This window comes from Tasmannia lanceolata, unplaced genomic scaffold (genome assembly GCF_043159265.1).
Source record: "Tasmannia lanceolata isolate RefF3 unplaced genomic scaffold, GAP_Taslan_0.1 ptg000020l, whole genome shotgun sequence".
NCBI lineage: Eukaryota > Viridiplantae > Streptophyta > Magnoliopsida > Canellales > Winteraceae > Tasmannia > Tasmannia lanceolata.
In genome coordinates, this window is record NW_027518697.1 from 637,162 (window position 1) to 663,742 (window position 26,581).

At 37.9% G+C, this 26,581-nt stretch overlaps 1 protein-coding gene and 2 pseudogenes across 14 annotated transcripts in view; 1 reads left to right on the forward strand and 2 right to left on the reverse strand.

Moving 5' to 3' along the window:
• LOC143854763 (uncharacterized) lies at positions 1 to 8,394 on the reverse strand (annotated as a pseudogene).
• The window catches only part of LOC143853720 (multiple organellar RNA editing factor 9, chloroplastic-like), a 26,969-nt gene continuing 5,730 nt past the window's right edge, over positions 5,343 to 26,581 (forward strand). For 2 of the 14 annotated variants that reach the window (XM_077363444.1, XM_077363445.1), the window contains exon 1: positions 24,534 to 24,827. In XM_077363444.1, the coding sequence (XP_077219559.1) occupies positions 24,745 to 24,827 (83 nt within the window). In that variant the 5' untranslated portion in view covers positions 24,534 to 24,744. Of the gene's footprint in view, positions 5,426 to 8,442; positions 8,530 to 8,629; positions 8,876 to 8,960; positions 9,065 to 9,970; positions 10,295 to 12,247; positions 12,306 to 14,255; positions 14,295 to 24,533; positions 24,828 to 26,581 lie in introns of those variants that run through there. The other 12 variants (XM_077363443.1, XM_077363442.1, XM_077363454.1 and 9 more) reach the window with 11 other exon arrangements.
• LOC143853719 (G-type lectin S-receptor-like serine/threonine-protein kinase At4g27290 pseudogene) lies at positions 21,606 to 23,225 on the reverse strand (annotated as a pseudogene).

Below are 26,581 nucleotides of genomic sequence, written 5' to 3' on the forward strand. Positions count from 1 at the left end.
CTATCGACCTTCTAGCATTGTAACAGTTACCTCATTTGCCGTACCAGAGTGTTGCACTATCGAAGATGAGTTGATCGTGGTGAGGCTTTTGCCTGCAACAAATCCGGGCTGCTTTGGTTGGGGCAATGTCGGATTTCCACTACCCAACATCAAAATGACGGATGACATTGTGGGCCTGTCCTCAGCACGTGCTTGCACACACAACAGTCCCACCTGTATGCATCTCAAGACTTCAACAATGACACAGGAAGAACCCATGGATGGGTCCAAGATTTCCAAGCTTTTGCCTTCTTTCCATAGTCTCCATGTCTGAAACAAACCCAATTCTTTTTCTGGGTCAGTAAAACAACACAACAGAGATGAGAATTGAACATGAAAGAATAAGGACATTTTCTTTTCTCCACTTACATGCCCTAAGAGGTTATGGTCCTCCTCGTAAAAAAAGCCTCTGTTTCGCCTGCCGCTTACAATCTCTAATACTAACACTCCAAAGATATAGACATCGGATTTCTCCGAAAAGAGCCCATCCATGGCGTACTCAGGAGACATATATCCGCTGCAAGTAACCATTGATGAGGACTATTTATGGTTTTTTTAATGGAAAATTGAGAAAATATTTTTAAAGCAGATTATGATATCTTAATCAATACTTACTGTGTCCCGATTACTATGTTTGTTTTTCCTTCAATTTGGTCACCTCCAAAAATTCTTGCCGTGCCGAAGTCGGAAATTTTAGGGTTCATCCTGTTATCCAATAGAATGAGATCCCTGTGAATGATCCTGAATCTAGAGTCTTGGTGAAGATAGAGAAGACCTCGAGCGATTCCCATTATAATGTTTAAGCGCATTAGCCAATCCAATAGTACTCGTTTGGTTTCATCTGGAGAAAATTTTCCATTTTAGTACACAAAAGTTAATGGTGATGAGAATGATACAGTGAGATACACGTATAGGTTCTATTGCATTTGTGCCGGTATGATAGCTCCCTGGAAAATTATTACAATTGAAAGATTCAAACCATTTGATTGTGGACTGTAAGTGGCCTGATCGGATGGTTTGAATTGTCACATCACGTGCTTAGACTAACAGTTGCATATGCTTTCAAACTAAGAAATCAGAAGAGTGGAATGAAGTGGAATTCAATTAAGGAGAGTATATGAAGCAAGGATAGGAACGAACCGAAAAGAATTGAGTCCAATCCTCTATTCTGCATGTACTCGTAGATCAACATCTTTTCTTCTTCCTCGAAACAGCAACCCAAAAGCCTGACAAGGTTCCGATGCTGAAGTTTGGCGATCAATAAAACCTCATTCATGAACTCGTTTAGTCCTTGTCCAGAATTCTTAGAAAGCCTCTTCACAGCTATTTATTGGCCACTTGGTAGTTTGCCCTGGAGAAAATCATTAAAAATTCAGGATGTTATCAACGCTAGTAAAAACGCACTTGCATTGCACGTGCATCAACTAAGGTATTTTACAATAAAATTTAGGATAAGCATAGAAATTTTCTATTTTCCAACTAAATAACATAAGTTGTCAAGTAATGAAAATAAGGTGATAGAGATAGAGAATTGGCAATATCAAATAAGTTGATTCTAATACAAGCTATCTATTGAACCTGAACAATGGAGGAAAATTATATATTGCACTCCCAAACTACAGTAATGAATGTACTCGTTTTGTACACTTCTCTAATTGAAATAAGCCTAAGAAGGAACAAGAAGTCAACTGAGCCTTCCTTCATACTCAAAGATTGAACCGAACTTGCTCGAAAATACTTGACCACCTTTCTCGCTTACCCTCCAAAACAAATGTGTCTCTCTTCCATCCACCGCTGAAGTCGCTCTACAAAGACAGGATAGGCTGGTTCGCTTGAGGAGAATCTTTTCTATGATCAGACCCGAATCATATCGTGCATGAACAGGCTCCGTAAGATCCAGTGGACTTAGCATTCAGATAAGGTTTGATATCATGCAATCCAAACATGGCCTGTTGTCAACCTTATTGATTTTCCATAAACATAAATAATACTAATATGCTCCGTACCATTTTTCAAATAAAATAAAATTTTAACGGTCAATTGAGTACCAAAAGAGGAAAAATATGAAAACCATAACATAGAAATGTACGTGGTATTTTTTTATCAGAGGAATTAGACCTGAGCAGATCGGAGGGTCAGGATCAGCCTATGGAAAAGATTTTCAAGACACAGACTATTTTACTTCAAGGCCCAACAAATGAACGGTTTAGATCACCCAAACAATGGAAGCGCCACTGTTTTTGTTGAGCTACATGGGCCACAATGTACATAGGTTGTGCCCCAAAAATCATTTCCCTGGGATGATCCCAACGGTTCGGTCTGTAGAAATCTCCATCATATAATTCCGATTTATAGCTGCAGAAGTTCAGCGTGTCTTTTATTTTGAAATATAACTGAGAAATTTAGGATAAGATTTGGTTGTAGGCCTGTCAACGGAAATTGATGGTTCTGATGGGAGGATGTTTTGGATCGTAGGGCATAGATCTGGCAAACGGGCGAGCCGGGCCGGGATTGACCCGGCCCGTACGGGTACGGGTCAAACAGGCCAAGTCACAATGACCCGGAAAATTTTACGGGTTAGTAAGCTTGGACCCGCACCCGGCCTGTATGGGCCTGGTAGAGCCGGGGTCACCCGGATTTTAAACATATTTTGTAAGGTTGATGTTTTGTTTGTACAGGGATTCGCTAGCCACCTTCGCCAACCCATCATTTGCAATTGCATGCGATCATGTGATGTTAGCCCATTTATGTTTGTTGAGTTTTTGAGACATTTCTTTTATCCTTGACGTGGTGCAAACTGCAAAGATTGGCAGAAGTAAGATTTGTGCAAAGGTGGGTAGTAATAAATAATAGCTTGACAGATTTGTTAAGATTTTTTTTGTTTGTATAGGGATTTGCTAACCACCTTCGCCAACCCATCCTTTTCAATTGCATGCTATCATGTGTTGTTAGCCTATTTATGTTTGTTGACGTTTTGACACATTTGTCTTATTGGCAGAAGTACGATTTTTGCAAAGGTGGGTAGCAATAAATAATAGCAACATATAATAATGATGCGGGTACTAAGTTTTAAATGAAAAATTATGGCAACATGGCAGTAAAATAGAGAATGACAACAAAAAATACGGAAACAGGGTAGCAAAATATGACAATTACGGAAAAAGTGGAAGCAAAATAGAAAAATTACCAAAAAAAAGGAGACAGCTGGAGTTTTTTTTGTTTTTTTGACGCATGTGCGAGGGGCATATGAGAAGCGGAAATGACGAAAACCGAAGTAGTGAAAAAGGACATGCGTGGTAGTTTTACGGAAAGTAAGGGGGGACGCATACGGCAATAGAAAGAAAGAACGTGCCGAAAAATATAGGATTCTCGCTTTTAGTATAGTAGGGATTACCATACAAGAAAATTTTCAATTTTGTTGCTTTTTATTTTCATTGAATTTTTCATGTTCACAATTTTGAATTTTTTTAACCGCGCATTTGGAGGCCATTGATTAGGATTACTCAGATTCCAATCAGCAGTCCGGATCATGTCATATATTTTTCTCTTGTAGTTGTGTGTTGGTGGTAGTGTGAACTTATTGGGCTACAAATGTGCTAGCTTAGGGCCGGTTTGGACACTCCTAAAACTCACTTGCCTATAAACTTACTAGCATTCTTGCTCTTGGCGTGTAAAATAATGGGCCCCATCCCATCAAAACATGAGGTAAAATGGTGGGCCCTGCACTCTGGGCTTTGGTGGAGAATGTGGGACCCACACCATCAAAACATGAGGTAAAATGATGCCCCCTACCAGATGCATGAGTTTGAGTAGAGTTGGCGGGGTGAGTCCCGAATTGTAAAATGGTGGGCCCCACACTATGCATGAATTTAGCTAGAGATGGTGTGCCCACTCGTGTGTGTAAAATGGTGGGCCCCACCACGCATGGATTTGATTAGTTATGGTAGGCCCTACCATATCAAAACATGAGGGTAAATGGTATATGTGCCCCTTTTTTTTTTTTTTTACTTGGAACACCCCCATCTAGTGTAAACGAGTAGTCACAAATACACCAGAGGGGGGCTGTCCTTGGCAAAAAAAGGCAAATATATCACTTCCTAGCATGAGGTGTAAAACGGTGGGCCATAGCATGGGCGTAAAATGATGGACCTCACCTTACAGTACAAACGTGAAGATCAGTTGGATTGAGTAAGATCTCTTTTATGATGGACCTTCTTAGTCCGCACAAGTTCAAATTCAAGTTTGCAAGGGTACACCCATTGGATCCACCTCACCAAAGTACATTTAAAATTGGACTGAAAAAATGTAAAATATATAATAAATGCACTTTGATGAGGTGAATGTAATGCGGGCGCCTTTGCGTCCTATTTATTTTCTCCGGGATGTCCTTTGTCTAGCATTCCTCAAATAATAATTACAATAATCATATATATCGTATATCTATTACTTATATATAAAGCTGGATGTGGTACGCTGAGGGTGTGCCACTAGGCAGCCTGGCGTCTTTGATTTTGATGATATTCAGTTGCAGTCCTTCGCCCTCTCACGCCCTTATTAGTATAGTACTATCAGACCTAAAAAGCACTCTTTTCTCATTATTTATGATTGATGTTTCTACCCTTGTCCGGATATGCTCTTCTGCTAATGTCCTCTAAGCCGTTGTGCTGCCATGTGGCACCCCACTTCATCCGAAATTTAAAAACGCTTGGCTTTTCTGTTTTTTCTTATATATATATAAATTTAATTTAATTTTTCCACAATTCAAGACGTTTCATCCCATAAATTAAGGGATATCTTCAGATCGTTTCCATATCGTTTGGGATTATTTTCTAATATTAAATGAGGCGTTAAAATCTCTCTCAGATATAACGTTTGGAACACGTCGTTTCTAATATTGACCATATCATCCCAACCCTTCATATTGGCATTTGAATTTCCAACGTGTCATTGATAAGTCAATTGAAATTACTAAAAAAGTTTGGTATACTACAATATTACAATATTCAACGATTTCTCATCTACCACACGATACCTCTAATATAGAAAACTGACTTTTACCCATTTTTTCCCAGCTACGTTTCTCTTAACCCACTACGAGATTTTTTTCCAAGATTTTCTCTGTCTCTAGGATTTTTCCAAATTTTTGGGGAATTATCCCTTACCCAAGGTATATCTTCTACTATTCCATGGTTCTCTCTCTCTCTCTCTCTCTCTCTCTCTCTCTCTCTCTCTCTCTCTCTCTCTCTCTCTCTCTCTCTCTCTCTCTCTCTCTCTGTGTTTGACGTCACTACCACAAGCACCAATCTCTCTCTCTCTCTCTCTGTTTGACGTCACTACCACAAGCACCAATTTGGGAAACACGTTGGTGGGAAAGATAAGACACTAGGTTCCTTTTCTTCTTCTTTTTTTTTTTTTTTTTTGAAATGGCAATATTGAATAAGAAAAAACGGGAGCCCGAGATGAGCCACCCCAAGAATACAAAGAGAAAACAAAAGAAAGAGAGAAAAATACAAGAAAGCACAAAAAACCTCAAGGAGGAAGATAATCAAACCACTCAAGCAATTCAGCAGAAACCCCCCTCCGAGCAAGCAAATCCGCCTTCTCATTAGCCAACCTTCTGACATGATTAAAAACAATAGATGATCCCATGATTAAATCCTCTATTTCATCAAATACGGCCAGGAATCTCCAAGGAGGAGCCACCCCTTGCTTAAGCCACCGAATCACATTCAAAGAATCTCCTTCCACAATAGCTTTATCCAACATACCTCTGCTAATACTCTTAATACCATGATAAGCAGCCCTAACTTCGGCTTCCGATGCATCACAAAAACCAATTGGACCAGAAAATGCCCAAATCACGTCTCCACAATCATCACGGCAAACACCTCCCACCCCGGCCGGACCCGGATTACCAAAACTTGCACCATCAAAATTCACTTTAAACATATCATGAGGAGGGGGCTCCCATCTTTGCACTCTTTGAGGACTCCTCTCCCTACTAACACAAACCTCCCTCCACCCTTCCCAAAGGTCAAAAGCCGAAACAAACCGGAACAAAGGTAAACATCTTACCCAGGAGATGACCAACGTGATAATTTTCAAATAGAGCCAATGAGGAGATTTAGCCGTACCCTCAAAGACTCTAAAGTTTCTCTCTTTCCATATGATCCACCAAGTGGCAAGTAAACAAGAGTTCCACAAGGTTCTACCTTTCTCCCTCCAAGGAACGAAACTCCAATGATGAAGCAACATTGAAATATATTTTGGGAATATCCAAGAAATCCCAAACCTCATGAAAATGAATCGCCAAATGAGACGGGTGAAAGAACAATGCATGAATAGATGGTCCACAGACTCCCCATCCTCTAGGCATAAGGGACAATGATCAATAAGCCACATTCCACGGTCTCTCAGGAAGTTGATCGTTTGAATCTGCTCACGACAAACAGCCCATCAAAAGAAGCAAACTCTAGGTGGACAATGGAATCGCCAAACCTTTGCCGAATATGCAGGGTCAGTGAAGGGCATTAGGCTTTTGTAGAATGATTTGACGGAGAAAATCCCTGAAGGTTCCTCTGTCCATACTCTTTTATCCTCCCCATTTCTCTTAATGTAGCAACTCTTAAGAAGAACATGAAGATTAGAAGCTGGTTCAAGCTCCCAATCGAAGAGGTTTCTCCTAAATCCCGGATCCCACTCAATGACACCATTGATCCATTTAAAGCAATCACCAACAAAGGCCTGCTTATTAGATGCAACCCTATATAGTCTTGGGAATAGAGACATTAAAGACCCCTCCGCACACCACACATCACTCCAAAACTTAATCCTATCACCCCTATACACTCTATACTTGACTTTCAAATTAAAGGAGAGGGACATTTTTAAAATGTCTCTCCACACTGTCAGACCTTTCTTTTTAAACAGATCTTTTGATGCCCAGCTCCCCGAATCTCGGCCATACTTACTACTAATAACCATTACCCACCACCGAGAATGCTCATCACCAAATCTCCATAACCACTTGCCCAATAACGCATGATTAAACTCCCTCACTCTCCTAATACCCAAACCACCAAACTTGATAGGCACACAAACATCCTTCCATTTGACCAGGGCAATGCCTTTCTTGCCCTTATTCCCACCCCACAAGAATCTCCTTTGAATCTGTTCAATACGCAAAGCAACGAACACCGGGCATTTGAACAAAGACATGAAATAAATCGGGATGTTGGCCAATACTGCCTTAACCAACACTAGCCGACCTCCTCGAGAAACCAAATTCCTTTTCCATGTATCCAACCTTCTATCAATTCTCTCAACAATGGGTTCCCAAAAATCCTTATTCGGTCTCCCAACCCCCAATGGAAGACCCAAATAAGTGGAGGGAAGATAATCCAACTCACACCTAAGGATCTTGGCCAAGATCAAAGCCTCATCCGACGGAATATTAAGGGTAAACAACCTAGATTTGTGAAAATTAGATTTCTGACCAGATATAAGTTCATAACATCTCAAGATCGCTTTTAAATTTCGCACTTGGAAGATCTCCGGTGTACAAAATAGGAGAGTATCATCAGCAAATTGGAGATGAGTAACCTCCACATTGTCATCACCAACTGTGAATCCTTTGAATAATCCCATACCACTACCCTTAGCAAGCAACCTACTGAGGGTTTCAGCTACAATAACGAATAAGAAAGGGGATAGAGGATCCCCCTGCCTGAGCCCACGAGAGGACTTAAAAAAGCCTTTCGGAGATCCATTGATTAAAATTGAAAACCACGCGGAGGATACACAGACTTTCATCCAACTACACCATCTACAACCAAATCCCATTCGATCTAGAAGAAGATCTAAGCACACCCAATCAACCCTATCATAAGCTTTCTCCATATCCAATTTACACAATATGCCTCTCTTTCGAAGTCTACGATATGAATCAATGGCCTCATTCGCAATTAAAGAACAATCCAAAATCTGTCTTTTTTCAACAAAAGCACATTGGCAATCCGATATAATCACCGGAAGAACCACCTTCAAGCGCTCCGCTAAGACTTTAGCCAAAAATTTGTAGAGACAACCCACAAGACTTATAGGGCGATACTCCGTTAACCTAGAAGCTCCCTCCACCTTGGGTATAAGAGTGATGAACGTAGCCCCTGTTCCTTTATCCAGTTCCATACCCTGATGAAACTCATAAAAGAAACCCATTATATCACTTTTAACATACTCCCAGCATGATTGGAAAAAAGCAAGGCAAAACCCATCAGGTCCGGGAGCCTTATCTCTGCTCATAGAAAATACTCCTTTCTCGATCTCCTCCTCCTCAAACGGCTTTTCCAAATTCATCATTTGTGAAAAGCTCAATTGGTTGAACTCCAAATTCTCCGGAAGAGGTCTTCTTCTCCCACACCCATTATTGCAATTTCTACTAATTTCAAAGCCTTTTACGTTACCCTATTCATGAGTTTTTTTCTTTCTTTGGTATGTTTTTTCTGTATTTTTCATTCGTCCTTGGTGTTGATTTTATAAAAGTTTATTTTTTTCAATTTTCTAATCTTTTTCTTTCTACATGTCTCCAAAGATAGCCTACTCCTACAGCTGCCAGAGAAGATAAAGCCGAGTTATCTTTCTGTTTTCAATGCAGGGTCACTTCAAACCTGCTTCTAATCGGCTGACAATGGATCGGTTCATAGTAAAGAAGACATTCAACTGGAAAGTATTTGATTTTTTAACCTTTGATCAAAGTTTAATGTTGGTTTTATGCAAAATAAATCATTTAGGTATGTCCACAGATTCTACCAATTTGATGGTGAATAGAATACTTTATGTAAGTTTCTTTTTTATTTTGTGTGTTCTATTGTCTTTCATTGTGTTCTATTGACAGTGAATAATCATTGCATTTTTTTGGGTAGGCTGTTAAGGAGAAGAAAAGGAAAGATGTGATTGCACCGTTCAAGTTCCCACCAATGACGACCATTGCCTATTTCGTGGTGAGAAAATACTACATAAGTTTATGGTATCATTACAAGAAAGCTTAATTCTTCATATTGTAGGGGCCTTTGGTTGCCCCGGTGGGTAAACAAGAGAAAAAAAATCATTTTTTCCCTTTCTGTCTTCCTCCTCCTCCTTCTCGGTCTCTCATTGCGACCACTTTTTTCTTTGGGCTTTCATATGTGGAGTCCTCACTTGGAAAATATATTCTTTTTTTTTACGTTCTAATAATTTGAACTTCTATTTCTACTAGGGGTGGACATGGTTCGGTTCGGTTCGGTTTTGGGGCATACCCAGAACCAAACCATATATAATTGGTTCCCTAAAATTGGAACCAGAACCGAACCATATAAATTTGGAACCGAACCGAACCAGAACCATATATAATCGGTTCGGTTCGGTTCGGTTCTGGGTTTACCCAACCAAGCTACAAACAGCCAAACAGGCCCTATCAAACATGCCCTATCAAATTATATGTGAACATGTATATATGGACTACAAACAGGTATATACCATTCGTATCAAAGTTTTGAGCAATTCCTAATATACAATATCCAATGCATATCAAAGTTGGGATAACATTTATATATGTGGACTACAAATAGGCCCTATCAAATTATATATGAAGTTATGAACTACAAATCGGTAAAAGGGGGTGAGTTAAAATTTTAAAGGCAAAGGAAAACGTTACAGAGGGGTGAATTAAATGGGGGAGGACTGATTTTATCAAATCCCTAAGTAGTGTCGGTTCTCGGTTCGGTTCTCGGTTCCGGGATCCCAAACCCAGAACCGAACCGAATATCCACCGGTTCCAAATTTTTAGAACCGGAACCGAACCATATATAGCTGGAACCGAACCGAACCGAACCAAATGTGCCGGTTCGGTTCGGTTCCCCGGTTCGAACCGGAACCATGTCCACCCCTAATTTCTACTACAAGAGAAAAACTTCTTCTATATCTAATGAGTCTTTTAGGAAACAAAAAGGCATCTCAATAAATGCTCTCAATTGAAGTTTTTGATCTATACTTTTGGCTCCAAGTAGTAATCCTTTAACTATAATAGAGTGTTGTTGGTAGCTTTTTAAAAACCAGAGAAGGTGAATTGGGGTGTTCCATAATCACCCCTCTTTATGTGAACTTTTTTTTTGTTGTCTTTGAGCAGATAGAATTTCAGGTGGAGAGGTGAGGAGGAAAGTGGCTTCAACATTCTGTGGTCATATTTATCTATTAGTTACATCACCTACTTCGTGTATTGGTAGTTATTTCTAATTTATCATTTCTTAATCTTAATATTTAAGTACCTTTGTTGTTTTACATTTGAGAAAACGGTTTCTACACACATGTGTAGATAAGTTATCTACAAACTAGCTTAAAATACAGTGGGGGCCACATTATTTGGGTGATCCAAACCATTCATTTTTAAGGCCCTCTCATAGATAGGGTGTCCACAAAAAATCAGATCCATAGGATCATCCTAACCATTCGAACTTTGGAGGCAAAAAATGAACTAATTTGTGAAGGTTTAAAGACATCCATTTTACCCCCACAAATCGTAGGGTTGGGATGATCCTATGGATCTGATTTTTTGTAGACACCCTATCTATGTGAGGGCATTTAAAATGGATGGCTTGGATCACCCAAACAATGTGGGCCCCCACTGTATTTTAAGCTAGACACTCTCTATACATATGTGTAGGAACTGTTTTCTCTTTACATTTTATATATTTATTTATTTATCTATACCTGTTGTTCCTCATTGTTTTTATGTTTCTATGTTTCATAAGTTTCTAAACTACACTTTTCTAAGAATTTGAGCATGTAAATGTACTCATTAAACAGGGTCTATCAGCAATATTTAATTTTTGTGTTAAGATTCGTGGGTTACAAATATTAGTTTAATTTTTATGTTTTTTACACTTATGTTTCTTTTATGCATTTGTTTCATTGGTTGACACATCTTTTCCCAGTAGCCTTGAAAGTGATCTGATCTAGGGATGAAGCGTAACGTTGGTAGCATGGCTCTTAATATTAACTTCTAATGGAAATTGTTTTGTTTTTTAATTTTTTTCCTGGCATGGTGATGTTTATGGCCTTGTTTTGGGTGATTTAAAATGAGCTTGATCTTAAGGTTCTTATCAATTGATTGGCATGTCCCTGCTTTATAAATATTTCTTCTTCTTTTTTATTGCTTTATAAATATTTCTATTTGCATTACAAAAGAATTCATAACTTACGAGTTTAACTGGCTAAAAAAAACTCATGAGCTTAACTTACTATCCAACTTGCATAAAGCAATTTTAGTTTTTATTTTAAAACATTTTTTATGAATCTTTTTCTTAATCATTTACTTCATGCATTCTCTTTTTCGACAACGTTTTCTTACGAATCATTTACTTCTTTTGTGTTATTTTCTTTATGGCCCATTTTGGAGTTTTTTTACGAATCATTTTCTTAATCATTTACTCTTCATTTCATTTAATCTTATTTTCAAATGAGATAGTAAGACATCTTTGGCCATTATCTCTAAAACTTTTGAAGTTATTTAATATTTACATATAATCATATTTAACTTCAATGCTATTCTTGCATAAGATTTTAGATGTACTCATAGAGGCTCTAGGAGCCGCTTGGATACCCTTGAAATTTATTTGCATATACTTTATTGTAATTATTTGGATCAGGTTGTTTCTTTAGTTATATGATTCAAATTAATTGTGTGGCTCATTCATTCCTTTTTAAAGAATTGGATGGGATGGATATTTGTTAATAGTTGAATCGAAGGTAATTTTGCTACTAACTTGATTTTCCCTTAAAAAACTTCAATTGTTCCTCTCTCTACGTGTGTACGTAAATAGATTGAGCACCCAATTATTTCTTACATATTGTTTGGTTTATGCATTTTAATCTATTGAATGAGTTTGAGAGTGAAAATATTTGTGAGTCATATCTTCTCTTCTATTTGATTTCAGGGAAGTATGAAATTTCTTTTCTTTCTTTCTCTAAGTTTTCATCATATAGTGCAAACTTATGCTTTCATAGATTGAAAGAATATACTCCATTAATATTGCATATTCGTCATCTTACTCTCAGACCTACATAATGGGATTATCATTTAGCAGTTATGGTTTATCATTTAATTTCTCATTTGTTTTACACTATTTAAGAATAAGTACTTATTTCCCTCTTTATCGTTTTCTGTCAATGGCAGTTTAAACTCCCATCAACAAAAATGAGACTAGATGTTATACCCATTAGTGGATTTACAAGTAAGTGAAATTGGTAAATTATTTCTATCCACCTATTCAGAGGCATTTGTTTCAATTTGTAGCAGAAATATGATTGTTTGTTGTAATAGATTGTGGCATGTTTTCTCTTTTGCACAATTTTATAGTATAGAAAGTCATGAATACTATCAAGATATTTTATACTTTATTTACGCAAATAAGGATTGTGAATGCTTACCGAAATTTCAATGTCTGTCTTCTTTTTGAAGGGAGAACTAATATTTGAATCCCCCGTAAGCACAACATTGTTTATATTGGGTTTTTAAGGTTTTGGATTTGTTGAATCTAGGTTATTGGGTTTTAAATACTTACTTGCATGTTCATATTCATTTTTTGCCTTTTTAAGCTCGCCAATTTTCAGCTATGATGTGTGAGATGCTATGAACTGACTTGGTAGCAATTCAAACAAGATTAATCCATATGGGGTCAGATTTGTCAGTGTTTTTAAGGCACGTCCTCTTCCACTGGAACGCCCATGTTATTTCCTTAGTTTCTTTTGTGTGTTTATTTGTCTGTTGTATAAGTTTTTAAATTTTTATTTTTCCTCAAAATGTATGTTTCCTGACTGAAGGTTCATTCAAATTTTTGTCAAACATTTAACAAAGATTCCTAAGTTATTTAGAAGACATACCATCAGCACAAAAATTTGGATTTTTGAGTTTTTTCCTATACAGTGAAGGGGTTTGGGTTTTTGGCTGAACATTTATGGATGAAGCTTTTATACATGACTAAAGGTATGCATAATGAGCTTTTAACATTTATGGATGAACCTAAGGAGTGATCCAGATTAGAAACTACAAAAATAACACATTTATGCAAATGTGCTTTTAACATTTGTAAAACTTAAATCACATCTTTAAATATTATCAAGATATGCATAATGAGCTAAAGCTCTTCTTAATTTCTTTTTTTTTTCTTAAAAAAAGTTTTAAAAAGTTATTATCAAGGTAACACTCTAAGTCGTGGTGGTGCCACGTGTCAGCCCCTCCTCTATCCCGTTTTAATAAAAAAAAAAAAAAATTTGAATTTCTCTCCAAAACGAAAGCTCTAATCAAAACCATTGATATTTCAGAATTGAATTACCTTTTTTCTCAAGTGGGACTTTTCATTTCCATTTATTTACATATTTACTAAAAATGCTCATTTCCAATTAATTCTCCTCATAAGGCATTGAAAAATGCTATTTTAAACTCTAATTTCCATTTCGCACATGTGGCACCATTTGCATTTCCATTTACTCAAAAAGAAACCATTACGTTTAACATTCCATACCTTCCAAATCCATTTAACATTCAACACCCTCTATACCTCATGAATTCCTTTAATATCACCATAAAACGATTCATATGGATTCCTTGCACTTATGGCTTTCCAAATTCCAAATCCGTTTAACATTCCACACCTTCCAAACCGCATGATTTACTTTAATATCACCATAAACGATTCATATGGATTCCTTGAATATGTTTTGTTTCCAAAACGCTCTTACATTTCCCATATCCTCGCTGCTCTTATTCTTAAATTCCCCCATCTTCTCCTCCCCTTTTTGGCTGCTTCTTCTTCCTTTGCCCAAAGCCACGACCAAACCCTGATCACAAGTTATCTCTGGTGGTTTGTCTCGGTAAAAATACAACCTTCTTTTTCCATCTTTCTACTATTCTTAAGCTTTACTTCTTTGTTTAATCAGTTTTGTATGCTTTTTTCTACCTACTCTATAATACCTTATTTTATTAGATTCTAAATACTTAACAGTATGGTTTCTGTTTTCCTATATTTTTTATTTTTTAAATGAAGGCATGTGTAAAAAAAACTGTGTATGATTACTAACACCAACTTCTTTTTTCATTATTGATTCTTTCGCATTTTATTTAGATAAAGAACTGGATTATTGTTCAACAAATTTACAATGTATACACTCTTTATTGTTTGCAGGGAGAAAATGGAGGAAGCTTCCAACCAGAAGTTCTGTAGGTTTTAAATTTGATTAACAAATTCAGAGTGTTAGGATTCATTATGGTGAAGTTTAGAACACACATATATATAGAAAAACTCAAATATGACTGTTTGAGGGCATAGTCATAATTCTGTGAAAACCCCAACGGATATATTTTGTTCTCGACATAGTATTCTCAGAGTTCCGAGAAATTCTCGGAGTTCCGGGAAAACAAACAGAAGTTGAAAAATAGTCCCTTGACCATTTCTCGGAGTTCCGAGCTTGGAGTTCCGAGAAGCCTATTTCCAGCAGGTTTTCAAGTTTGATTTGCTGATTTGTTTTGAGCTTCAAGGACTTTCAATTCTATACATAGATGGGATTGTTATCGGGGTTCCAAAGTGTTGGAACACCACAAGGACAATCACTAAAATATTTTAGTCCATTTAGGGGTGTGTGATTTCTTTATTTATGCTTCTCAAAACCTAAACTATGATTGGCTCTTTACAAACTATTAAGACTTCAAAGATATGGTCTTCACTTGCATTGCTTCAAGTCTTCTTGCTTCTTGGATCTCCAATGACTTTAGCCTTCCGAATGGAGTCCAATGAGAGCTTCTTGGCCTCAATCCAAGCAACCTTGATATAAAACAATCATGATCTACAACTAAGACATTCAAACACATTAGTGATATAAAATCACTTGAGTTTGGAATCATCAAAAGAAGATGGGAATGCCAAGGTGGGAACCATTGGACTTACAATTTCCCCCTTTTTATGATGACAAGCACAAGGGATTTTCCAATGAAAGCAAACATATTTTTCTTTGGACTTACAATCTCCCCCTTTTTTATGATGACAAGCACAAGGGATTTTCCAATAAAAGCAAACATATTTTTCTTACTCTAGATTTTTCTCCCCCTTTATCATCAACAAAAAGATGGGTCAAAAAATCAAAGAGATAAAATTTTCAATTTTAAGCTCCTCCTTTTTCAAAAAAAAAAATCAAATATTGAACTCCCCCTAATTGGAATACTAATACAACACAAGATGGGAGTTTTAAAAACCATAATAGAATGATATTCAAATTTAAGTGCTAGCCCCTAATCTAAAAACAAATATGAATAGAATCATGTGGGGGTTCGGGAACCCAAGCTTTCTTGGTCCTACCACAATCCCTAATCTTAGATGCACATTGGAATTGATAGTGATCATAAATTTCACAATAATGGCATCTAACATGAGGGTTAGATAGACTAGTCTTATCATAAAACATATGCTTAGGTCCATGACTAGCTTTCTTCAAGATTATGTCAATGATTTTATCACCATTTGAAAATCCATGAAGACATAATCTTAATCTTTCATTTTCATTATGAAGATGGGTTTGATTCAAAATATCATTATTGCCATCTTCATAACATTTGGAAGAGCTTGCCACATTTTGAAATTTAACTAATTGGCTAGATTTCTCATCCAAACTACCCTTAAGGGTTTCAATCTCAAGTTTAAGATTTTCAATTTGTACTTGAGCTTGAGATTTGGAAGAAGATGATTCATTTTTTAACATATCAAGTTCATTTTCTAATTTGAAAATAGATTTCTTAAGAACTTTATTTTTTAAAATTTGGGAATGCAAAGTATTACACAATTCATCATAAGATATGTTTCCAATATCACTACTAAATGAACTATGAGAAGGGTTTGAATTTACCTCTTCCTCATGGGTGAGTGCCATGAAGCATAAATCATATTTATTTGTTTCCTTTTCACTTGAGCTCTTGCTTGAAGCGCTTGATGCATCCCAAGCGGCTACAAGACCTTTGTTCTTCTTCCAATCATTCTTCTTTCCTTTGTACTTTGAGGATGATGACTTGAGAAGTGGACACTCCGGTCTTTTGTGTCCCATCTTCTTACAATTGTAACATCTTATTCCACCATCTAAGTCACTTTCTTTGTCTTCTTTCTTCTTCTTTTTATCTTTCTTGTGCTTCTTTCTCCATAAGCTTTTGAATTTTCTTAATACTTCTTCATCACTCTCCGCTTCACTTGAGAAAGATGAGTTCGCCTTGGAGGCTTTGAGTGCTAGAGACCTACTATCTTTTTCTTTTGGCTTCTTCTCCTCTTGTCGGCTAGTGAGGAGCATCTCATGAGTAATAAGAGATCCTAAAAACTCCTCCATAGTGAGCTAGAGAGATCCTTTGATTCTTGTACGGCGGTAACCTTTGGATCCCAATGTGGAGGAAGTGACCTAAGCAACTTACCCACAAGCTCATCATTAGGATAAAATTTATCAAGATTAGCTAATTCATTTGTAATTTTAGAAAATCGGGTAAACATTTCAGAAATACTTTCATTTAAATTCATTCTAAACATTTCATATTTGCTCTTTAACAAGTTTACTTTGGAATCATTGACTTGATATGTTCCCTCATGGGTAATGGCAAGGGTATCACAAATAACCTTGGCGGAATAAAAAAGAGCTACCCTATTAAACTCCTCCGTACATAAGGCACAAAATAAAGAATTAATAGCTTTGTAATTCAAGTTTGCTTGCCTTTTCTCAACAACATTCCATTCTTCAAATGGCTTGGAAGGCAAAGTGTATCCATTGTTAACAATATGCCAAAGCTCCACATCTATCGAAAGAAGATAGATGCGCATCATTGTCTTTCAATGTCCATAGTTGGACCCATCAAAGAAAGGAGGTCTAGTTGTGGAATGACCTTCCGGAAGTCTGGTTCCAATCATGTTTTTCATTTCACAATTAGAAAAGTTGCCAACGATTTTACCCTTGTTAGATTTTGAAAAACCTTACCAAAGTTCAAAAAATCTCTTCTAAGAGCCAAGGCTCTGATACCAAGTGAAATTCCAATGATAGGCCCAAGTATTCTTATTGGCAACTTAGGAGGAGGGAGATTAGGTTTTTATAAAATCAAATTTTAACCTTTTGAAAACTTTTTATCCCAATTAATGATTAAGAGATCAAAACACAATTTAAGCAACTAAGTTAAATCTAAAGTACAAATTCAAATAAAAGAGCAAGAGACAAGGAGTGCACCCGAGATTTAAAGCGGTTCGGTCCTCAAACACGAGGCCTACTCCACTCCACCAACCAAACACGTTGATGGCTTTAGTATGTTGATCTTCTTAACCTTGGCGAAGACAGGTGCCAATTACAATGTCCAAATGCTTTAACCTTGGTGGCAATCCTCACCACGGAGAGAGGGCTTCGCTTCTTCGAACACTCGCCCAAATACAACGATTGTCAAGAAAGAAAGAACAAAAAAAATCCCTTCCAAAGGGTTACAATCTTGAAGAAGGTGTACAAATGAGAGCCTACGACCCAAATCCTAAATATAGAGAATGAGAGGCATAGATAAGCTTGATTCACTCTTAGGATGTTCCAATGGTGTTTTAGAGTGTTAGGATTCATTATGGTGAAGTTTAGAACGCGCGCGCGCGCACACACACACACACACACACACACACACACACACACACACACACACATATATATATATATATATATATATATATATATATATAGAGAGAGAGAGAGAGAGAGAAACCCAAATATGACCGTTTGAAGGCATAATCATAATTCTGTGAAAAATCCCAACGGATATAATTTGTTCTCGACATAGTGTTCTCGGAGTTCCGAGAATTTTCTCGGAGTTCCGGAAAAACAAACAGAAGTTGGAAAATAGTCCCTGAACCATTTCTCGGAGCTCCGAGAATTCTCTCGGAGTTTCGAGAAGCCTATTTCCAGCAGGTTTTCAAGTTTGATTTGCTTATTTGTTTTGGACTTCAAGGACTTCCAATTCTATACATAGATGGGATTGTTATGAGGGTTCCAAAGTGTTGGAACACCACAAGGATAATCACTAAAACATTTTAGTCCATTTAGGGGTGTGTGATTTCTTTATTTATGCTTCTCAAAACCTAGACTAGGATTGGATCTTTACAAACTAATAAGACTTCAAAGATATGGTCTTCACTTGCATTGCTTCAGGTCTTCTTGCTTCTTGGATCTTCAATGACTTTGGCCTTCCGAATATGGTCCAATGAGAGCTTCTTGGCCTCAATCCAAGCAACCTTGATATAAAACAATCATGATCTACAACTAAGACATTCAAACACATTAGTGATATAAAATCACTAGAGTTTGGAATCATCAAAAGAAAATGGGAATGCCAAGGTGGGAACCATTGGGCTTACAATCTCCCCCTTTTTTATGATGACAAGCACAAGGGATTTTCCAATAAAAGCAAACATATTTTTGTTTGGGCTTACACCCTACCATATCAAAACATGATGAGAAATGATATATTTGCCCCTTTTTTTACTTGGAAGTTGGAACACCCGCCCCCTCTAGTGTAAAATAGTAATCACAAATACACTAGAGGGGGTTGTCCAAGGTTTGCATATTTACGATATAAACACGACGATCAGTTGGATCTTTGATAGAGTTAAGATCTCCTTTATGACTGACCTCCTTAGTCTGCATGAGGTCAAATTCAGGTTCCATTGCAAGGGAGCCCTCATTGGATCGACCACATCAAAGTCCATTTTTTTAATGGTACCAGAGTGCGTTTAAATAGCACTGAAAAAATATGAAAGATATAATAAATCACTTTGATGAAGTGGATGTAATGCGGGCCGCCTTTGCATCTAATTTATGCCAGGGTGCCCTTCGTCTAGCATTCCTCAAAATAATAATAATAATAATAATAATAATAATAATAATAATAATAATAATAATAATAATAATAAGCTAGCGTCAATTGCAGAAGCCATTTCGCAAATGGTGTTGCATCTGACAGCAGCCACCTCGTGAATGAAGACAAAATCTGCTGAAAAGTGATCCTTTGTGGCTGCTGTCAGATGCAACAGACCATCTGCGAAATGCCTTCTATGATGGAGGCTAGCAAATCCAATAAGAAGAAGAAGAAGACTGCTGATACACAAATAAGATCTACAAATGCACCTCACACATGGAATTTTTGGATTGTTTACACTCAAAACGGCTAATTGTTTCCATGTGTATGTTTGTGATGCATTTGCGGATCTTCAGTCATGTAGACAGAAAGTTCTTGAAATTGAACTTCAATGGTTCAAGCTGGGGAAATCTTGAGTAGTTAGGAATAGGCTGTCTTTTAAGAAATGAGAGTGGAGCTACAATTTGGACTTTGTTAGGGCTCATAAGGATCGCAAATGCTAATGGGGAGGAGATTAGAGGGATATGTCAAGGAATAAGAATGGTGGACCAAGATCTTCTCGATAAGGTAATAGTGGTGGGAGATTCTTTGAACATGATAAAGTCGTTCAGGGGTAACAAAACCCACCTTGGAGATTTGCATGATGGATTTACTGAGATATTGGATAGAGTGGAGGGAACCGCCATCTCATTTGATTATGTAAGAAGATGGCTAATAACGAGGCTGATAGACTAACTAGACAGGGTGCTGCTAGAGTGGAGTTGGAAGTCTTCAATTTCCTTCCACCTTTATGAGGTTTAGTATAGTGGTGCTTTGATTTCTATTGTTGCTTGTATTGTTTGATTTTCTCGGTGGGTTTCCCAGTGTGTCTCTTCTTTTAAATTTATTTTTTACCATTCAAAAAATAGTAAATAATAATAAGGGAATGTCTAGGCAGTTTCTTGGATGCCATTTCACAGTCTCTCTTTTTCAAGAGAGAAGAGCCACCTCATAGGTGAATTTATTGTAACCCATGTATGTTCTAATATAAGCCCAATAAGATAATGGACCAGTGTAGTGGGCCTGCATGGGCTAGAGTCCATTAACCAATCATTAACCCTAGTGTATCTCTATATATAGGGGCTGGAGGTAACAAACTTGGTATTCCAAACTAGATACTTTGGGTGTAATGCTTCAAGCACTCTTTGCTTGACCTAATTACCTCTAACAATCTTGAGGCATTAGATAAAAAAAAACCTAAATTCGTTTTTGGTTTTTCGTTCTCATCTCTTGGAATAGTTTTTGAGGTCGTCTGCCTCCCTCCAAAAACGAGGACATCGTTTCTCTATCGTATGATTATCCCACATAGTGTGTGTGGTTGTGTCGGTTGGGAAGAGAGATTTACTTTCTCTGCCTCGCTCAACACGTCGACTCTTTCAACAAGAAAAGAAGAGGTAGGTTGAAAAGTATTTCAGGCACGCACCACAAAGAGGTACCTCAACCGAAATAGGCGAAAGACAAAAATATAAAGAAAGAGAGGAAAGAAATAGAAGAGAAAGCGACAAATAGCGGCTAGGAATGGTGGCAACTATTATCGACCAAAAATTGGACATTGGAAAAAAGTGTGCAACTATCAAATATGTGTTTTGAAAATGCAAATCCCTTTTCTTTCTTTTTTTGTGAAGGTGTTGACAGCAAAATAAGGAGATCGTGTAATTAGCACAAGATGATGAGAGGGGCACATTCAAGAAGATGAGGGGTTATTGAAGGCAACCAAAAAAGTCTTGAAAATTAGATGGGAAAAGAATGCAAGGAGATTGAACAAGAATGCTAAGGAATTATGCTAAGGATGCAAGGAGATTGAAACTAATGAAGCTGGTAAGGAAGGCAGTACTAGTGGTGTTAATTTGAGAAAGAGAATGTGGGAGCGATGGTGGTCGGGCGGACGGCTAAATCGGCGGTCCGCCGGAGAGAGCAGCTATTTGTCTTGTGGTCATTCCAAGATCGGTGACTTTGATACCATGTAAAATATTGAAGATTTCCACTAATCTTTGCTTATCTTACAATCAAGCCTAATGAGTGTTTATATAGAACACTCAAGAGGATTAACATAGAAACTAGTATCACAAGATTTATGGAAAGAGATTTGACAAGATATGAGAAGGTAATCTCAATACCTAATCTAGCCTGCCTGCATAATCTTCCCCAATTAATCCAAATCAAATCTTGGAAGATGTGATTTTAGTCTACCTAATCAAACCATAGTTGCCTAATCTAACCTATTTGTGAGATCTCACATATTCTAACAGGGTGGACCCGTGGGTCCAGGTCACTTTTTGCCAGGTCTAGACAAAACACTGAAAACAAACCAGCAGAGGTTGAGAAAGAGCCAGAGAACCAGGAAATTGAATCGGAGGATGATAAACCTCTTAGAACATTAGAGGTTAATGTGGTTCTTGAGATCTTTTATGTTTTCACTTTTCCTTAGATTTTGTCTCTGGGGATTGATCTTGCCTATGTTCTCATGGTTTGTATCTCTATTCTTGTGATAGGGATGGTATTTTGTAAGCTTGATTGTATATCTCTCACGTTTTAATAAACCAGTGGGGTCCCTGCCAAACACCAGCATACCTGTCGGGAAAAAAAACTAGTCAAATTTCTGCGACCACGAGTTAGAACATACCTAGTTCCGAAGCTGCCAATCGCACATAAAGAACCTGCCCACCCTCTGAATATTGTCTAAGATCAATCAAATCGTTGACCCAAATTATACACCCACTTCCTCGTCCACGAATATCAGAATTAGCATAAGCCACACATGAACAGTTTTTCAAGCACTCACGTTCACATTGTTCCAGACTCATGCTCTTGTCTACAAAGGAAAGTGATGTGTCAGGCAATTTCATTCGATCCAATCTTGAAAACCCATCTCCCTTTTGGCAATCCAATGGCGTTTTCCTCACACACCCACCACTCCCAACTCCCAAATACCAGTCCTTAGTCGAATTGGGTTCGAATCCTTTCAGAAAATTGCAGATTGGAGTGTTGTCACTGTCGCAAAACCCATAAGGCCCGCATTCAGCATAAATGTCGCACCGGTCCTTGGGCGTTTTCCAGAATAGATTCCAAAACCCGTTTCCATCAGTCCCATCTACCCATGCCCAACGTTGAACCTCTCCGGTTTGATTCACCAGTAATAATGAAATATGAGACTTGTTGATGAGTTGGGTGGTGTAATATATCTCATCCTCATTAGATACAAAGCTGAATTGGTAGATTTTATTGATGTTCAATTCAGGAATGCCACTGTATCGGATCCCATTCCAAGGCCCACCTCACTCGAATGGCGTGTTTCGGTACATAAGAAATGATTGTGGAGATCCATGAGGATCGATCCTAAAAGTATAGTCTCCAGCTGAAGGGTCGTTGGCATTTTTCCAAGAGGTTAGAAATCGATCCAGACCAGTTTTCAAATTTAATCCAACTTTCATACCTGGTAACATCTTATCAGATGGATAGTCAAAGCTTTGCCACAAGAAATTTTCGGGGTTGTCATCTCTTTCCTCTCACAGAACAAGATTTCCTGTATCCAAGAGCTGTACCACTGGATTATGGGCTTTCGTGTGGTTTGGCGACCAGATAACACTCTCGGTCCCATCGAGAATGACTAGACTTCCCGCGTCGCCAATCTTGAAAACACCAGAGGAATTCACAAGTCGGTTCTCTCTGTTTGCAACACATACAACTGTTCGTGTAGAAATTTTCTTATACCAAATTCCCAAGTATCTATTCCTGGAGTTACCAGGGCTAAAGAAGCCTAATTCGAAGGTTTCGTCAGCAGAAATCAGGGTTTGATTATCACTGATCGATTGGGTTAGAGCAATGGTATCACTTGCCATGGAAACTTTTGATAGGGAAAAGAATAGAGTGAAGAATAATACAAAAGTGGGCGACTCAATAATCTTCCTCATGTTTTTCAGTGGCCTATCTCTAACAGTTGGTGAGTATCTGCCCTTTAAAGCCATTGGAATGGAAATTGTGTTGCAGAGAAGGCCAAAAGCAAATGGCTTGACCCTCATTCCCATTGGTCTACATGGTGTAATACACACGACCCTGACTTTTCTTCTTGGTGATTTGCTTGGAAGTAGACCCGAATAGTCATGATAGGGTTTCTAGAAAGTGGTCTAGTAAGTAATGTAGCGGGTGTGTGATGGTATCTATTTCAGACTTTTCAATGGCCAATTTAGTTAAGGAACTAGACGAAAGACTACAATTCCACTTTCTTTTTCAAAGGAGTTTGCCTCCACCATTGGAACAAATTCCTTTCTGTTCTCACATCTTTTAGTCTTCTCCAGAACTAAGTTGGATCGACCCTAACAGGCTGCAATTTCAACACATTGACTCCAATGACTTCAGATCCTAAACTTAACACGATTTTTCTATCTCTTTGACTGTGTCCAATTTAAAAATGATCTGTCGCTATTTTGCTTCTACTCTTTTTATTTCTTATTGCCAAAAAGAAAACATTCACATTTTAAAGGGCATTTTCACATGGACAAATCTAAACACTAACATTTCCTTCATTGCCGATAGCTCAATGGATGCATTTTAAGAGCTCATCTCTGAGTTTTAGGTTGAGTTTCCATGTTTATGAGTCAATTCGCTAGTGATGACGTTGAAAAGGTTAGTTTGGTTAAGATCTTGTGCTTGTATTAGTTTTCACCAAAGCTATCTAAGGCTGTTTGGTGTAGAGATATCATCAAATTAGGATATTATCTGTGACCCAGTGTCAAATCGATGAAGGCTCTGTTTCGCACGAAATGGGTTTTGCGATTGAAAATAGATAGTAGTGATATCAATTTATGCAAGAGGTCCAAGGCCTCGGCTGAGAATTTTGGTGAGAAGCCCGTAGAGAACACGGTGCACAAACTAATTGGTCAGCATTGAGAAGCCCATAGAACACGTTCATAGGTCAGCATTGATCTCTTGTTGTCAAAGTTAGATATTTTTCTGAGATCCAAACCGTCCATTTAGTGGGACCCAACATAGTAGGCCTTGCCTCTATAAATCATGTCCCTGGGATCATCCTAACTGTTAATCCATGGAGATTCATATATATAGTGTTGTATTATAGATCTGAGGGTTAGGAACATAGAGAAATGATTTTTTTAGGGACGGCCTATTTACATTGAAGCTCCATTCTGTTGATGGTCCAAGACCGTAGATATTGATATCGATAGATGGAACTGCCATCTATTTGTTGAGAAGACAGATCGGCCGAAAAAACCATAACTATACTTAATAATGAAATACTGGGAAAAGCCCACATTCGGATGGTCGAACAAAGTGGCCAAGTGAATTTTCTAAAAAATTATGTGTTATATGATATATGAACATAGGTGAGATGGGGCCCAATGTATATTGCGTCTGTCGTAAGTGAGCATATATTTAGAAAAATACAATGAAGACCATCTAATGGACGGTTTGGATCATCCTATGGTATGGGCCATACCTTACTTTTTAATAAAGTGAGGAGTGCGATCATCAAAATATGGTAGTGCAGATAAGATTTCCCAATAATTTTCACCATTTCCAAAGCCATAAACCCTAAACCCAGATTATTTCACAAGAAACGTTAACGTTTCGTTTCTTCCCACATTATCTACTGCTCTCTCTCTCTTTCTCTCTCTGGAAATGGCAACAATCAACGCCTCTGTCGTCCCAAAAACCCTAATCTCATCAGAGAGACGATCTTACTGCCGGGATGCGATTACAACCACTGGCTTATCGTCATGGATTTCCCCAAAGATCCTGCCCCAACTAGAGAGCAGATGATCGATACCTATCTCAATACCCTTGCTACTGTTTTGGGCAGGTAAAAAATTGGATTTTTCTTCTTTCATTTATAAAAAAAATGCAATTTTTTTCTAGGCTAACTGCCACTTGATACGAGTCGAGTAATCTGTAAGCTGTTCTTTCTCTTTTCTTCCATTTTCTACTTTAGGCATATGTTTCTTTCTTTCCTTGATGAGTGTTTGGAAGTTTAAAGAGACGCCCAGATGGTATTTTTTTCCCTACATGCTCGATTACTCACAAGAGTGCGATTCTCTTTTATGCATTTCCACTATTACTGATGCTACTTGGGACTTAAATGATTGGAAACTTGTTTTGGGGAGTGTGTAAGGTTGCTAACAAGGGGATACTGTTATGCTGAGATGATTTTTTAAATATTTCTAGATGGATGCAGAACTTGAAGCCAATCGAAAGCAAAATAATATGCGAATTTTAAACAATACTTGAATTTTAAACAATACTTTTTACTATCCAGCTGTAAATTCTATTATGATACTCTGGGAGGTAAATCAAGATAGAAATCACACAACTATAATATGATTTGTTGCCTACTTGCAACTACATTCATCAACTTTCAAGTTCTATAAGGCTGAGCCTTGAGTGGCTTCAAGCCACAACAAAGTCTCAAATCACCAAAGGGGAAGAGTAACCTATGAGAATACATTAAACTTTAAGGCTTTACGCCACAGGAAAAAAAAAGTGATTTGAGTTTAATTAAGGCTTAAAATTTGAAGTTTCAATCACCAACCAATTCACCCATCACACACCCCCCCCCCCCCCCCCCCCTCTCTTGGTTGCCCTAGACCTAAGAATTCATTATTGAAAAAAGAAAAAGACCGAGATGGTCAGTACGAAGAAAAAGGAGCAGTCCCTACAAAAAATAAAAAGGCATAACAGCAAGAAAGACAGAAATACTGAGAAAAGCACTCAGGGCCGGAGGGAGTCGAACAATGCCAAGGCCTCCTTAGATACCCCCTCCCTTGCAAGTCTATCGGCCACACCGTTGGCAGATCTTCTGATATGTTGGAAGACAATAAGTGAAGACCCCACCCAATCTTGCATCTCATCAAAGAAGTGATCAAGACCCCACCCAATCTTGCATCTCATCAAAGAAGTGATCAAATCTCCATGGGTGATGATGGGAACCTTTAAACCATCGGATTACATTTAGAGAGACCCCTTCTACCCAACTTTATCCATGCATTCTTTGTCAATAAGCTTAAGACCTTGATGGACAGCACACACCTCAGCCTCCGAAGCGTCTACAATCCCTATAGGGCCCGCGAAAGCCCAAATCACCTCTCCTAACTTGTTCCTTAAGATTAGACCCGGCAAACGGGTAACCCGCGCGGGTACAGGTAAAAAATACCCGTGATTTTATGGGTAGGTTTTTCCTGTACCCAGACACAACTCGCGCGGGTTGGGTAAACCCGCGGGTAACCCAGTAAATTAATATTTTATTTTTAAAAAAAAAAACTTTTGCGGCAACGACGATTTCATTCATTTTGCGGCCTACGTTGTTGTTATTGTTGTAAGTTTACCAACCATTCTTTGCAAATTTCAGCACCCAATTAAAGTTAATTAGGTGGATCAATCCCAACCATTGAAATTTGGGTCCCACACACAGGGACATGTAAGTGCAATCAAGACTGTTGGCCACCCGCATAATCTTATTGCTTTGACTTGTTTTGTTGGTACCCATTCTTGATGGAATTTCGCCTGATCAACGGATCCGATCACGTCCATGTGGCACATTCATATCTACAAACCGAAGCC